Source organism: Rattus norvegicus, chromosome 7 (assembly GCF_021556685.1).
Source record: "Rattus norvegicus strain SHRSP/BbbUtx chromosome 7, alternate assembly SHRSP_T2T, whole genome shotgun sequence".
NCBI lineage: Eukaryota > Metazoa > Chordata > Mammalia > Rodentia > Muridae > Rattus > Rattus norvegicus.
This window is the reverse complement of record NC_141540.1, coordinates 9,695,909-9,711,064: the sequence shown is the minus strand read 5'-3', so window position 1 is coordinate 9,711,064 and position 15,156 is coordinate 9,695,909. Positions and strand designations below refer to the sequence as shown.

Sequence of the window (15,156 nt, the reverse complement as noted above, 5' to 3'; positions counted from 1 at the left end):
TTTTTCCTTGGACAGGGGCCACTGTCCAATTCACAACAGATTGTTTAACTTCCAGATGGTGGGCAAAGGTTTAATGTGAGGAGTATTATTAACAATGACCCTTAAGATAAATTTCTTAAGCCTATTTTATCATGAAGGTGTTTATTTTTAGTTCTTCACTTATACTATAAGGTTTGCCTTGTAAATTTTTACCCAATCCTCTCCCTGGGATGAAGCCTTGTTTCTTCACTATGTTTTCTACAGGCTAAGTAGTTAGAACAGTTCCCATATCATTGAGTACATCTCATCCCCACAAGTTGATAGGTATTTGTTCTAAATCAAAAGGCTGAAAGCATTCCTTGTGTCCTTCTTCATCTCTCCATTTAAGAATCTTGCTGCTTATTTGAGGAGCTTTCAGCTGTCTCCAGTCCTTTAAAGTGGAGCGAGATGTCTCTAAGGGCCAGGTCTTTGGCCAGAAGGCTTTAGCTATCACAGTAGTATCAGCTCCAGTATGTAGGAGCCCATGTAGAGATTTTGCTCCAACCCATGGAGTGAGTGCGGGCGTTTCTCTAAAGAGGACACCCAAAATGCCCCAGGCCCAGTGGAACTGAAAACTTGATCTCCATAAGTGCATTTAAACACAGGATTGTTAGTATAAAACTGGGGCAAAAATCCAATCGAGCTATCCTATCTCTTTGAGGTATAAAAACTCCTATTACTACAGAAACCATAATTTTAATTTCTCCAGTAAAATCTGAGTAAATCACTCTAGGGAAAATTCTTATTCCTTTCAAGGCATTGATGCAGTCCAGTAAAAGGCCTAAACTCCCTGAGGGTTGGGGCCCATATACCCCAGTACCAAGTGCCTGGGGTCCCATTTGTGGTGTTAATACTGTACTGATGGAGGAACAGAGGTTCAGTCCTGTGTTGGCTGGGGTACTACTGACAAGGTCTTTGACATGAAGGGGTTGGTTTGAGGGATAAACAGAACTGGAGTAGGTTAAATTGGGGTAAGGTCTACCATTGAAATGTTCATGGCAGGGAGAGAGACCTCACCGCCTGGTCAGGTGGGCACTCCTGAGGCTGCAGAGCAGAGGAGACCACCAACACTGCCCACCCCTGCCCACATCCCTGGCCCAAGAGGCAACTGTATAAGGCCTCTGGGTTCCCGTAGGGGAGGGCCCAGGAGCGGCAGGACCCCTGCGCCTGAGACACCGCCGGAACCTGAAGGAAACAGACCAGATAAACAGTTCTCTGCACCCAAATCCCGTGGGAGGGAGACCTAAACCTTTAGAGAGGCAGACACGCCTGGGAAACCAGAAGAGACTGCACTCTGCGCACATCCAGACGCCAGAGGAAAACACCAAATGCCATCTGGAACCCTGGTGCACGGAAACTCCCGGAAAGAGCGGCGCAGATCTTCCCGGTTGCTGCTGCCTCGGAGAGGACTTAGGCAGTACCCCACGAGCAAACTTGAGCCTTGGAACCACAGGTAGGACCAACTTTTCCCCTGCAAGAAACCTGCCTGGTGAACTCAAGACACAGGCCCACAGGAACAGCTGAAGACCTGTAGTGAGGAAAAACTACACGCCCAAAAGCAGAACACTCTGTCCCCATAACTGGCTGAAAGAAAACAGGAAAACAGGTCTACAGCACTCCTGACACACAGGCTTATAGGACAGTCTAGCCACTGTCAGAAATAGCAGAACAAAGTAACACTAGAGATAATCTGATGGCGAGAGGCAAGCGCAGGAACCCAAGCAACAGAAACCAAGACTACATGGCATCATTGGAGCCCAATTCTCACACCAAAATAAACATGGAATATCCAAACACACCAGAAAAGCAAGATCTAGTTTCAAAATCATATTTGATCAAGATGCTGGAGAACTACAAGAAAGACGTGGAGAACTACCTTAGAGAACAAGTAGAAGCCTACAGAGAGGAATCGAAAAAATGCCTGAAAGAATTCCAGGAAAACATAAATAAAGAAGTAGAAACCCATAGAGAGGAGACACAAAAATCCCTGAAAGAATTCCAGGAAAACACAATCAAACAGTTGAAGGAATTAAAAATGGAAATAGAAGCAATCAAGAAAGAACACATGGAAACAACCCTGGACATAGAAAATCAAAAGAAAAGACAAGTAGCTGTAGATACAAGCTTCACCAACAGAATACAAGAGATGGAAGAGAGAATCTCAGGAGCAGAAGATTCCATAGAAATCATTGACTCAACTGTCAAAGATAATGTAAAGCAGAAAAAGCTACTGGTCCAAAACATACAAGAAATCCAGGACTCAATGAGAAGATCAAACCTAAGGATAATAGGTATAGAAGAGAGTGAAGACTCCCAGCTCAAAGGACCAGTAAATATCTTCAACAAAATCATAGAAGAAAACTTCCCTAACCTAAAAAAAGAGATACCCATAGGCATACAAGAAGCCTACAGAACTCCAAATAGATTGGACCAGAAAAGAAACACCTCCCGTCACATAATAGTCAAAACACCAAACGCACAAAATAAAGAAAGAATATTAAAAGCAGTAAGGGAAAAAGGTCAAGTAACATATGAAGGCAGACCTATCAGAATCACACCAGACTTTTCGCCAGAAACTATGAAGGCCAGAAGATCCTGGACAGATGTCATACAGACCCTAAGAGAACACAAATGCCAACCCAGATTACTGTATCCTGCAAAACTGTCAATTAACATAGATGGAGAAACCAAGATATTCCATGACAAAACCAAATTTACACAATATCTTTCTACAAATCCAGCACTACAAAGGATAATATAGGGTAAAGCCCAACATAAGGAGGCAAGCTATACCCTAGAAGAAGCAAGAAACTAATCGTCTTGGCAACAAAACAAAGAGAAGAAAAGCACACAAACATAACCTCACATCCAAATATGAATATAACAGGAAGCAATAATCACTATTCCTTAATATCTCTCAACATCAATGGCCTCAACTCCCCAATAAAAAGACATAGATTAACAACTGGATACACAATGAGGACCCTGCATTCTGCTGCCTACAGGAAACACACCTCAGTGACAAAGACAGACACTACCTCAGAGTGAAAGGCTGGAAAACATCTTTCCAAGCAAATGGTCAGAAGAAGCAAGCTGGAGTAGCCATTCTAATATCAAATAAAACCAATTTTCAATTAAAAGTCATCAAAAAAGATAAGGAAGGACACTTCATATTCATCAAAGGAAAAATCCACCAAGATGAACTCTCAATCCTCATCTTCGGTTGGTTTATATACAAGTGTGCAATTTCTAGGCTTGAAAGTAAAATGATGCTATCTGGTGCTGGATAGAGGAGCCTTATTTTTTATTATGGCAGCTTGCTATTTTTGTAACATGGTGATTTGGTTGAACACAATAAAGTACAGTAGTAACTGAAAAAAAAAAGATATAAAGACAACAGTCCAGATAGTCTCATATACATAGGTGGTTTTCACAAACGTCAGAAATCCACAAAGTATGAGATTTAAAGTTATTTATCTTTTTTTGAGACATATCTGCTACTAACTGTTCCCCTTTGGTGGATTTAACAAAGAATGTGAACATCTCTACCTTCAGGTGAGGAAATAATTTGTGGCTAGGCAGCCACTTGACAAAACTGCCTGTTTCATCTGTAGACTATACTGTCCAGAAAAGGACAAATTATGCAGAATATTTGACTGATAAACTCTGCCAAGACAGGGTGATTAGCCCTTCAAAATCTCTATTTCAAGAGTCTGTCAGTTGATTTTGGGCCCGAAGAGTGAAGACTTGCACTCACATGTTCCTAACAGGTGACTGCACTAGTGGAGATTTGTCTCTATAACCTCTCAGTTCTGGAAGCCATGTTAGGATTCCTATGTGTATAGATATTTGGTCGTTCTCAGATTTCTGATGGGGTTGAAGACTGATTCTAGTTTCATAGCCTATCAGGCTGTTTAACTCTGAAAATACATATTTTATTGGATAGTTATCAGATAGTGTACAAGCTAGCAAGATATAATATAGATTTTAGGCCTTTCTTAAATAATGGATAATAATGGAATGGATAACTAAATATTCTGTATAACTGATGTAGTGTTGGACTGGGTGTTAGATATATTTTATGCTTTTAATTACAAAATGATAATAGTTGTGCTCAGCTAAAAAAAAAAGAAAAGAGAAGAAAAGAAAAGAAAAGAAAAGAAGCCACGCTATGGATCAGCAGCGGCAGTATTGTGTATTTATCTCTTATGGGTGCAGCAAACCATTTGGGAACAGTTTATGGAGCAGAAATTCCAAATTAACCTCTCACTCACTGTGTCATGATATAGAACCATGGCGGTCTCGCTGTCCCGCCGTGTTGTAAACTTCGATTCTTTTAATTGGATTCTTTAGGTTGTTTGTGCATTAAGGACGCATTAGGTAAAGGGAGTAAAGAGTGTGAAGGTGTCTTTAAAAAAAAAGAAATGATGGAATTTTCCCGATATTTTTCAGCATCTAATGATATAATCATGTGACTTTTTTTCAGTTTTTATATACTGAATTATATCAATGGATTTCCACATATTGAATCATCCCTTCATGTCTTGAATGAAATCTACTGGACTAAGATGGATGATGTATTGATGTGTTTCTGCATTCAGCTTGTGATTATTTTACTTTTTTTAATAAATGATCCTAAGAGAAAAAAAGAAAAGTTCTTTAAATAAAAATAAATAAACCACCCACACAAAAAAAGAAATGTTCATGGCTCCGTACACTCTGGTTTGGGGTCCCCAGAGTGGACGCTGTGTCCCATTTCCTGGAAGGTGTGAAGGCTGTCCCTCAACATCTTGTTTAGATCTGCACTCATTGCACCAATGATAGCCTTTACAACACACAGGGCATAATCCAGGGCGTCCTGTCTTTTTGTTCTGAGGGCACTCTCTTTTAAAATGTCCTTGTTGTTCACACCCAGAACATGTCTTGGTCCCTCCATTTCCCTTTTGCATGGCTGCAGCTAAGACTTGTCCAATCACATAATTCCCATCTATTTCTTTACACTATTTGATATAATCATTTAAACTTTTATTCTTATGAGATCTAATAGCTTCCTTGCACCATTTATTAGAATTTTCATATTCCAAATATTTTACTATGGGCATAGTGGTATTAACATCCCCAAACAATTTCCCAGCCATAATCTATCCACAAATTCCTGAAAAGTCTCCAAGGGCCCTTGTGTTACCTTGGATATTTGTTCTCCAGCTGCCTTATAAGGCAGGACTTCCAGGCTCTAACTTGTGCTGCAGAAATTTGAGCATAAATAACAGGATCATACTGAATCTGGGCTGGAAGGGCAGCATATTGTCCCATCAGCATTTCTAGATTTCTTTGGGGGAATCCTGCTTGTGCATTAAGTCTAGCTAGTTGTACACATTGTTCTTGATATTCTATCCTCCATAATAGATAATCACCCCCACTCAACACTGCGCTACATAATTGTTGCCAATCTCCAGGACTAATTGGACATAATATAAGATCAAAAATACCAGAAGGAAAGGGAGCAAGGGGACCATAAGCAAAGCCTCCTTCTTTCATGCTTTGCCATTCCTTAAAACCCAGAGGAATATGTCTAATACATTGACCTGCATTGTTGGGTTCCAGGACCTAAGTAACAGGAGACACCAGTCACTGTCCAGGAGGAAGCTCAGGAAAAAATTGCCCCTCTCCTTGGAGCCTTCTCGCCATACCACTACTCCAAGGATGGATAGGGTTCACTGGCAGGAGCAGTTGCTCCTCTTCTTTAAGGAAGGGATTTTTCACTAGGAGGACAAGATTCAGATTTTTTTAGCAACCCTGTGCTTATCAGTCTTCCTCTTAAGCTCCTCTACTTCTTTTTGTTATGTCTCTTCTTCATCTTTCTCTGAGTTTGAATCCCGATCTGAATCAGGGGCTTGTGAAGACTTATGAGAGGCACCATCCTGTGCTGCTCTGAATGCTCTTTCTATCTCTGACATTTGTTCCTTTAGTTTGGCGTTAGTACTCAACAGAGCATCCTTGACCAATCTCCAAAAAAGGAAGGAATGCTCTCAGTGCCATCTCTCTGTGTGTCCTCTGCAAATCTGTCTTAATCTGTTCCCAATCAGGAATACTAAATCCTCTGGAATGAACAAACCAGGGTCTAGTCTTGTCAAACGTTTTGATAAACGCTTTAGTAGTTTTTACCTTTATCCTTGTTCTCTGCTGTTTGAGCACAGCTACTATCTGATCCGTTAGCTGCAATGTGGAACTTGCGGTTCCCATGTCATAACCCATTTACTTACTGAGAACTAAACTTACCTTATATTTGTCATTGCACCACTCACCCATACCTTCCTTCCACTTCGCCAGCTGGCTTCTGGAACAAAGACCCATCAGGGGCTCCTTGCTTTCCCAATCTGGGTGGGACCTCCACTTGATGACACCTACACCCCCACTATACTGAGTACTGGGTATAAGCCTGGGATTTAATAAAAGACAGAGACTTGGGTCATCCATTCTATGAGAATGCCAAAGATTTACTGAGGTTCACAGTAAATATACACCAAGTCCACTGGTGGAAAATACCCAAAAGCACAGTGGAAGAACAAGTTTTCACTCTTGGGATAAAACAGGAACTGACCCAATGGAGTTACTGCCTATTGGCCAAACAGTGAAGGCCAAGATGTTCTTTTCTTAATAAAAGTTTCCCCATGCATCAACAAGGTTCAGCAGGGGGAAAACAATGAGGAAGCCCAGGAGTGTCCGACAATAAAGAAGTCTAGGAATTCACATAGCTAAGAGACTAGAGAAAGAACTTCAAAACTACAAAATATCACTGAGAACACAAATATCACCAAAAATCAACAGAACAATGATTACAATTAACCCATACATTCAATAATAACTTTAAATATTGATGAACTTGATACTCAAATTAAAACACAGATGCCGACTTAATGGATCAAAAAGCAAAATCTATATGCCAGAGTTCTATAAGAAATACACCTTAGCTTTAAAGATAGGTACTGCCTTAAAATAAAAGTTGGGCAAATGTATTCTACTTAAATGGAACCAGGAAGCAAATGGGCACTGATATACTAATATCTGACAAAATAGACTTCAATCTCAAACTAACAAGAAGAAATAGAGTGTCTCTTCATTGTGGTTAAAGGAAGAGTTAGTCCAGAAGACATTAGTGTCAGAGTAATTAGTACTAGAGCTTTAGGATTCACTGCAAATTCTTCCAGACATGAAATGAATATCTTTAGCTAATCATTTAATTATGCAAACAAATAAAAACAGAAGAAGCACTCTAAACCTCTTCTTTGATGCTATTATTACTCTAACCTATCACTCTTTACCAAATCCAGGTAAAGCCAACACACACACATACACACACACACACACACACACACACACACACACACACACACACAGAGAGAGAGAGAGAGAGAGAGAGAGAGAGAGAGAGAGAGAGAGAGAGAGAGAGAGAGCTGGATTGTCATTGCAATTACTGAACTAAATCATTAAAAAAATACTTTGTTTTGCATTAGCTTCCTTGTAATTTCTCCCAGACATAAGACTTTCTCTGGCTTTTGCTCTAAAATATTGTCGAGCATTTGGTGATTCTATTACCCAAAGTATCATTACTTAATTCTCTCTCTTGGCTCCTCACTTCTCCCTTTCCCTCCCCCTTCCCTGTTTCTCTCCCACATTCACCACTGAAATTTGCATGTGCAAATAAGGATTCTGTTTTGTTTTAAGACATGAGTACTCAAGAAAATCAAAGAGGCATGGTAGAAACCATACTATATTGGGAAAGATAGGATCTTCACAGACATTCTCAAAGGAGATGACACTCTTGAATGTTCAGGTATACAGGCACACACCAATACTCATATCCACACACAACAATGCTGACAGCACACTACTATATGGGAGGCGTTGCAATGAATAGCTAGCTCCTCTGTTTCCTTTATGTTTTTTTTATTGGATATTTTATGTATTTACATTTTAAATGTTACCCCTATGGGGTTGCAATCCTCTTCAGTTTCTTCAGTCCTTTCTCTAACTCCTTTATTGGGGATCCAGTTCTCAGTCCAATGGTTGGCTTCGAGTATCCTCTTCTGTATCAGTAAGTCTCTGGCAGTACCTCTCAGGAGACATCCTTATCAGGATCCTATCAGCTAGCACTTCTTGGCATCAATAATTGTGATTAGGTTTGTTGGATAAATATGGGATGGATCCTCATGTGGTGCAGTCTCTGGATGGACTCTTCTTCAGTCTCTGCTCTACTCTTTGTCCCTGTATTTCATCCCATGAGTATTTTGTTCCTCTATCTAAGTAGGACTGAGGCATCCACATTTTGGTCTTCCTTCTTCTTCAGCTTTGTATGGTCTGTGAATTGTATCTTTGGTGTTCAGAGCTTTTGGGCTAATATCCACTTATCAGTCAGTGCATACCATGTGAGTTCTTTTGGAACTGGGTTACCTCACTCAGGATGATATTTTTTATTAATCATTTTATTTGTTTCCATTTTAAACGATATCCCCTTCCAGGTTACCCCTCCATAAATCCTCCATCCCATTCCCCCTCCCCCTGCATTCAAGCTGGTGCTCTCCCTCCCATACACCCACTCGTGCCCACCTCCCAAGCATTCCTCTATGCTGGGACATCAAGCCTTCACAGGACCAAGCCTTACCCTCCTATTGATGCCATATAAGACCTTTCTCTGCTGAATCTGCAGCTGGAACTATGGTTGGTGGTTTGGCCTGTGTTAGCACTTTGGGGTCCAGTTAGTTTATATTAATCTTCCTATGGGGTTGCAAACTCCTTTAGCGCCTCCAGCCCTTCCTCTAGCTCTTTCTTTGGGTTTCCTAGGCTCAGTCCAATGGTTCTCTGTACCTGCATCTGTATTAGTTAGGTGCTAGTATAACATCTCAGGGAACAGCCATGCCAAGTACCTGTCATCAGTAAATGCTTCTTTGCTTCGGCCATAGTGTTGGGGTTGTGGTGTCTGCAGATGGGATGGATACTTCAGTGGAGTGGTCTCTGGATGGCCTTTCCTTCAGTCTCTGCTTCATTTTTTGTCTTTCCTTTGGACAGGAACATTTCAGTGTTAACAATTTTGAGATGTGCGGATTGGCCCCATCCCTCAACTGAAGGTCATGCCTATCTACTGGAGGTTGTCTTTACATGTTCTATCCCCCATTTGAAACACATTTCAAAGTCATCCCCATTGGGTCCTGGGAGCCTCTTGCTTCCCTGGGATCTCTGACTTTTTAGTGGCTACCTCCAGTTCCTCACCCCACACTGCTATATATTTCTATTTAATTTCCTGACCCTCTTTACTTCTCTCCTGTCCAGTTCAATACCTGATCCTGTCCCCCCTTTCCCTCTCTCCCCTTCCTTTTCCCTGCCCAGGTCACTCCCTTCCTTTACCTTCCATGATTGTTTTGTTCCCCCTTCTATGAAGAATTGAAGCATTCACACTTTAGTGTTTCTTCTTCTTAAGCTCCGTATTGTTTGTGGGACATATCTTGGGTATTCTGAGCTTTTGGGCTAATATTCACTTTCCTTTGTGTCTGGGTTATCTCACTTAGGATGATATATTTTTAGTTCCACCCATTTAGTAATCCATTGTATAAATGTACCACATTTTCACTATCCATTCCTCTGTTAAGGGACATATGGGTTCTTTCTAGCTTCTGGCTATTATAAATCAGGATGCTATAAATATAGTGGAACATGTGTCCTTGCTATATGTTGAAGCATGTTTTGGGTACTCAGACGTGGTATAGATGGGTCTTGGAGTAGATCTATTTCCAATTTTGTTAGGAACCACCTGATTGATTTCCAAAGTGGTTTTTAACAGCATGCAGTCCCACCAGCAGTGGAGGAGTGTTCCTTTTTCTTCACATTCTTGCCAGCATCTGCTGTCACCTGAGTTTTTGATCTTGTCTATTCTGACTGGTGTAAGGTGGATCATAGATTAGTTTTGATATGCCTTTCCCTGATGACTAAGGATGTTGAAAATTTCTTCATGTGTTTCTGAGCCATTCAGGATAATTGAATTATCAGTTGATAATTCTTTGTTTTACTCTGCTCCCTATTTTTAATTAGAGTTATTTGGTTATCTGTAGTCTAACTTCTTAAGTTCTTTGTATATTTTGGATATTCCTCTATTGGAAATAGGGTTGGTAAAGATCTTTTACCAACCTGTGGGTAGCTGTTTTATCCTATTGCCTTACAGAAGCTTTTCCATTCTGTGAGGTCCTATTTTCAATTGTTGATCTCAGAGCATGAGCTATTGGTGTTCTGTTCAGGAAATTTCTCCCTGTGCCATTGTGTTTGAGGCTATTAGTTTTAGAATATCTGTTTTTTTTTTTTTTGGAGGTCCTTGATCCACTTGGACTTGACTTTGTATAAGGAGATAAGAAGAGATCAGTGATTATACAATGGTAGGTTACTAAGCACACATTAAACCTAGTCAATAGACTGATTTGCTCCTTATCAAGTTTGAATAAACTTGTTAAATGATCAATATATCTACTGACTTTTTGCAGCTATTTACGTTCTAATAATTTTCAACAATGGGCAGAATTTCAATAAATAGCTTTTGTTAAGATATCCTTTTACAGAAAAGTAGCAATATCCACTTCATTGTAGCAGAAAATTAAGCTGAAGCTGTTGTTAAATAGTTAGCAGCTTTTTACTGTAAATAAATGTAAATGGAATTTTATGAACAAAAAGTGCAATTCAAATTCAGCTTTCATACCAAACAAACAGAAATTAAAATGTCTAGTGCCTTAGAACAATAAAGCAGAGCCCAAATTGTCTAACAGAAAAAAATCAGGGTACTATAATGAAAATATATAAACTTATTTACTAACATGAATTAGATATGAAAACATATTTTGAGGACTAATTTGGTGAGTTGCAAAAATATTGTCTCTAGTTCCTGTCAATATGCCCTTCTATTAACCATACCTTGCCTAAATTATCCATTTTGCTTTTATTGTCAAAGAAAATAATTAGATGGCACACTTCATGTCCCAGTGGGTATTTCCTCTTGATATGTTGTGCTTTGTTATATGTGAATATAAAATTAGATTTTATCACTTTTGCAAGTTTCTTGTATTAAAATTATTAGCTTTATGAAATAAAAAAATGGTGTTATTTCTTCAGTATTGTTTGCATTCTCCATTTCTCCAACAATGGATGTTTCAAAAGATAATTTATGTAATTTTCCTAATTATCCAGCTTAGATTTCGGGCATACTCATCAACAGTATCTCTCAAGAGAGAGAGAATTTAACTCTGCTTTGCTGGAAGAATCCCTTGTGTCTGTTTCAAGGAGAAGGTGAAAACATAAAATGGAAATGTTTCTTCTAGAAAGAATACTAATACCAACCATTTTCTAACTATAGAAAATGTAGAGTTTATAATTACAGTCCATCTTTCTTTCCCAAGATTTACTGGAAGTCAAAGGGGAAACTATGATCTTTGTCGAATTTCGTAACAACCATAGTAAGGACTTTGCTATTTCATTGAATTTTAGAAAACATGTGATACCAGGTGCTGGCTGTTAGGGTTACAACTAAGAATTTCAGGTGATATTTTATCTCAACGATTTTTTATTAATAGATCATGTAGCTCTTGATCTCCAAAGGATGTTGATTCTTGATTCTCCCTCATGCTTTGTGTCTTTTCCTCATTTACCAAGAAAGAGTTTTACCTAGGGAGCGAACTAAAAATATAGCTTTATTGTCTGTTAGCTGTATTGCCTCAAATATTGTAACAATCTGGCTGCCTACTTCCCTTTTGTCCTTTCTTAATTTTCTTCCATTTTCTTCTCTCTTCCCTTTCCTCTTCCTTCCCCATTTTCCTGAGAGTCTTAGCTACATTCCAAGAAAAGATAACTTTTGTCTCTGAACTCCTTTTCTGTTTTTCAGCTTCCCTGTTTTTTTTACACAAACTTGAGATTTACTATTAAGTCACAGGTTGTACCCAGAGACATTTCTACTCAATATAAACAAACAAACAAACAAACAAGGAAGCAAACACAGCAAAGAAAAAACCAAGGTGTTTTAGCTTTGAGATTTTTAAAGATAGTGTGCACTGAGAAATTAGCTGCTCATTTGGACCCAAGGATTTCTCAACTTTCTTAAACCACAAATTTTAGAATGTATTGCTTTGGAAGATTTGTCTTTTAGCAGTTTCTACTAAGGCCCAACAATTTCACCTATCAGACTTCTACTTCAGGTTTTCTTTGGATTCATCCCATTGTGTGTTCCTGTTACTGTATATTGCTCATTCACCTCCCTAAATTTCAGCTACACATGGTATAAGTTTGTGATGTATGAAAATCACAAAACATAGCCATAGTGAGAAGTGCAAACAGTAGTCCAAGGTATCAAACACTGACAGTTGGTTAGAAAACCACTGAGCATTTGTGTTTAACCTCCTCAGCTAAGACCACTTGGCATTATACACTGGCAAGTGTATGTAATGTTCTGTTCTTCATTTATTCCTTTTTCTATTTTCTAGTTATTCTGTGACCTGAGTTCTTTATCTGGCTGTTAAAATATTTTCCATATAATGAAAATATTGTTTAATTCAATAAAGAAACACTATAAGTGTTTTTTGAAATTTGGAGATATCTGCGTTTGGTTCTTTAGGGTTATACCATGTTGATTTTAGTGACTCTGACTCCTTTGCTAAACTATTTTTCAGACAGTCAAGAATAGTTCTAATTTTTTTCTAATATTGACAAATAATATCTAAATGTTTGATGTATACAAAGTAATGTATTCCTTTGTTGAAATAGTTTTCAGAATAAAATAATATTTTTCATTTTTAAGTATTTTATTTTTCAAATATATCTGCTAATGTACTATAGTAAAGACTGGGAATGGCATTGTTTTCATCTATCAATGTACTTAGAACTAATAATTGATTACCTTGATCCTAAATATATGTAGGTCCAAGGCAATCACCAAATGTGTAATTGTTTGGAGGCAGTAAATGTTCACTTTTAAAACAGTTTAATTGGTGAATGATTTAATGTTTCACTTTATATATTGTTACAATTTTTGTATGGTATGATGAAACAAAGGTATTTAACCACAAATATAATTCAAACTTATCCTGACTCTCTAATTCATTTCACAGTTACAGATCTGGCAGAACATAAGAAGAAATGAAAAATCGAACATCTGTGACCGAGTTTATTCTTTTGGGATTAACAAAGGATCCAAAGCTAAACATTGTGATTTTTATATTTTTATTTCTCACATATATTTTGAGCATTACTGGAAATCTGACCATTATTACCCTCACTCTGGTAGATTCACACCTCAAGACATCCATGTACTTCTTCCTTAGAAATTTCTCTTTCTTAGAAATCGCATTTACAACAGTTTCCATTCCTCGGTTCCTTGTGAGCATTGTGACAGGAGACATGACCATCTCCTTCAACTCTTGCCTGGCTCAGGAGTTCTTTTTCATACTCTTGGGTGCAACTGAATTTTTCCTTCTGACGGCTATGGCCTATGACCGTTATGTGGCTATCTGTAAGCCCTTGCATTATGCCACAATAATGAGCAACAGGGTCTGCATGCAGCTCATAGTTGGCTCTTGGCTGGCTGGATTTCTCATCATCTTTCCACCTGTGATCATGGGCCTCCAACTGGATTTCTGTGACTCCAACATCATTGACCATTTCACCTGTGACTCTTCCCCCTTGCTGCTCATCTCTTGCACAGACACTGCCTTTCTGGAGCTCTTTGCATTCTTCCTGGCAGTATTTACTCTCATTGTAACCTTAGCATTAGTGATTCTGTCCTATTCATTCATCCTTAGGACAATCCTAAGAATCCCCTCTGCTGAGCAAAGGAAAAAGGCCTTTTCTACTTGCTCCTCACACATGATTGTTGTGTCCATTTCCTACGGAAGCTGTATATTCATGTATGTCAAGACTTCAGCAAAGGAAGGAGTGACTTTGACTAAAAGTATAGCGGTCCTCAACACCTCTGTTGCCCCGATGCTCAATCCTTTTATTTACTCCCTTAGAAACAAACAAGTAAAAGAATCCTTTAAAAACTTGATCAAAAGGTGTATTTCAAATAAAATGTAATGAAAAAGAAATTCACTGCTTCATTTTTCAAGAGAAACATTATGTTTTGTGCATTTACATTATTTTTATTTCTTATCCACTATTGTATTTAACTTAGCTGAATGTTTTATATATTCCATGTCATCTTTACTTGACATAGTTATCATTTTAAAATTTAATTGCATATCAACCAACCAGAGCTTTCAGGGACTAAACAATTATCCAAAGACTATACATGGACTGACCCTGGGCTCCAACTGCAGAGGTAGCAGTGAGTAGACTTGTTGGGGCGCCAGTGGAAGGGGAAGCCCTTGGTCCTGCCAAAGTAGAAACCCCAGTGTAGGGGATTGTTGGGGGGCGGTAATGGGATTGGATGGGGAAGGGAATGCTCATGTAGAAGGGTAATGGGAGGGGTTAGGGGGCTGATGGACAGGAACCCAGGAGAGGCAATAACATTTGAAATATAAATAAGACATACCCAATTTAATAAAAATGGAAGAAAAAATGTTTCTCAAAATACAGGAATCTACTTCAAATATATGACATTAACTCTTAAAGTTTTTTTTTTTCTGAGTATGACTGATTTGATGTCATCAAAATGAGAATGACATTTAAAAAATGAATTTATTTTCAAAGAACTTATCCATTGAGTAACAAGCAATAGCTAATAAAAGCAACTCTGAAAAAATATTTCTTAATATATAGACACTTTTCAATTAAGCTCTTCCCTGAGCCAATGTCCCCCACCTCTGCTGTGTGGGTACTTCTTGTTGTATTTCCTAAGGTCTGTTCATATTAAATAGTGGCTGTGTATTGCAGTGCATAGGTGTTATGTCTTTGCAGTGTGTCCTGTTCTTTATTATCATAATGCATGCTACTTAATAGACTGTAGTGTCAATTTCTAAAAGTTGCTTTAAAAAAATCAGACTCTTAAACCCTGACCATTAAGCATTTTGAATATTTTTTTTTGTTGATTTGCTAATGCCAAACTTTGAGCTCATCTAAAATTTTCTTGGAAAGAGGGTCTATGCGTTCATTTCCAGATCTGTGGATTTCTCTGCC

General features: G+C 38.5%; 1 protein-coding gene across 2 annotated transcripts; it reads left to right on the top strand.

Annotated features, from left to right (window-relative positions):
• Positions 1–3,888: 3,888 nt before the first annotated feature.
• Positions 3,889–14,115, top strand: Or6c66b (olfactory receptor family 6 subfamily C member 66B). Of its 2 annotated transcripts, XM_087558556.1 has the most exons (2): positions 3,889–3,910; positions 13,178–14,115. In XM_087558556.1, exons 1-2 carry the CDS (start codon positions 3,889–3,891, stop codon positions 14,113–14,115), a joined length of 960 nt encoding a protein of 319 aa, XP_087414682.1.
• Positions 14,116–15,156: the final 1,041 nt, after the last annotated feature.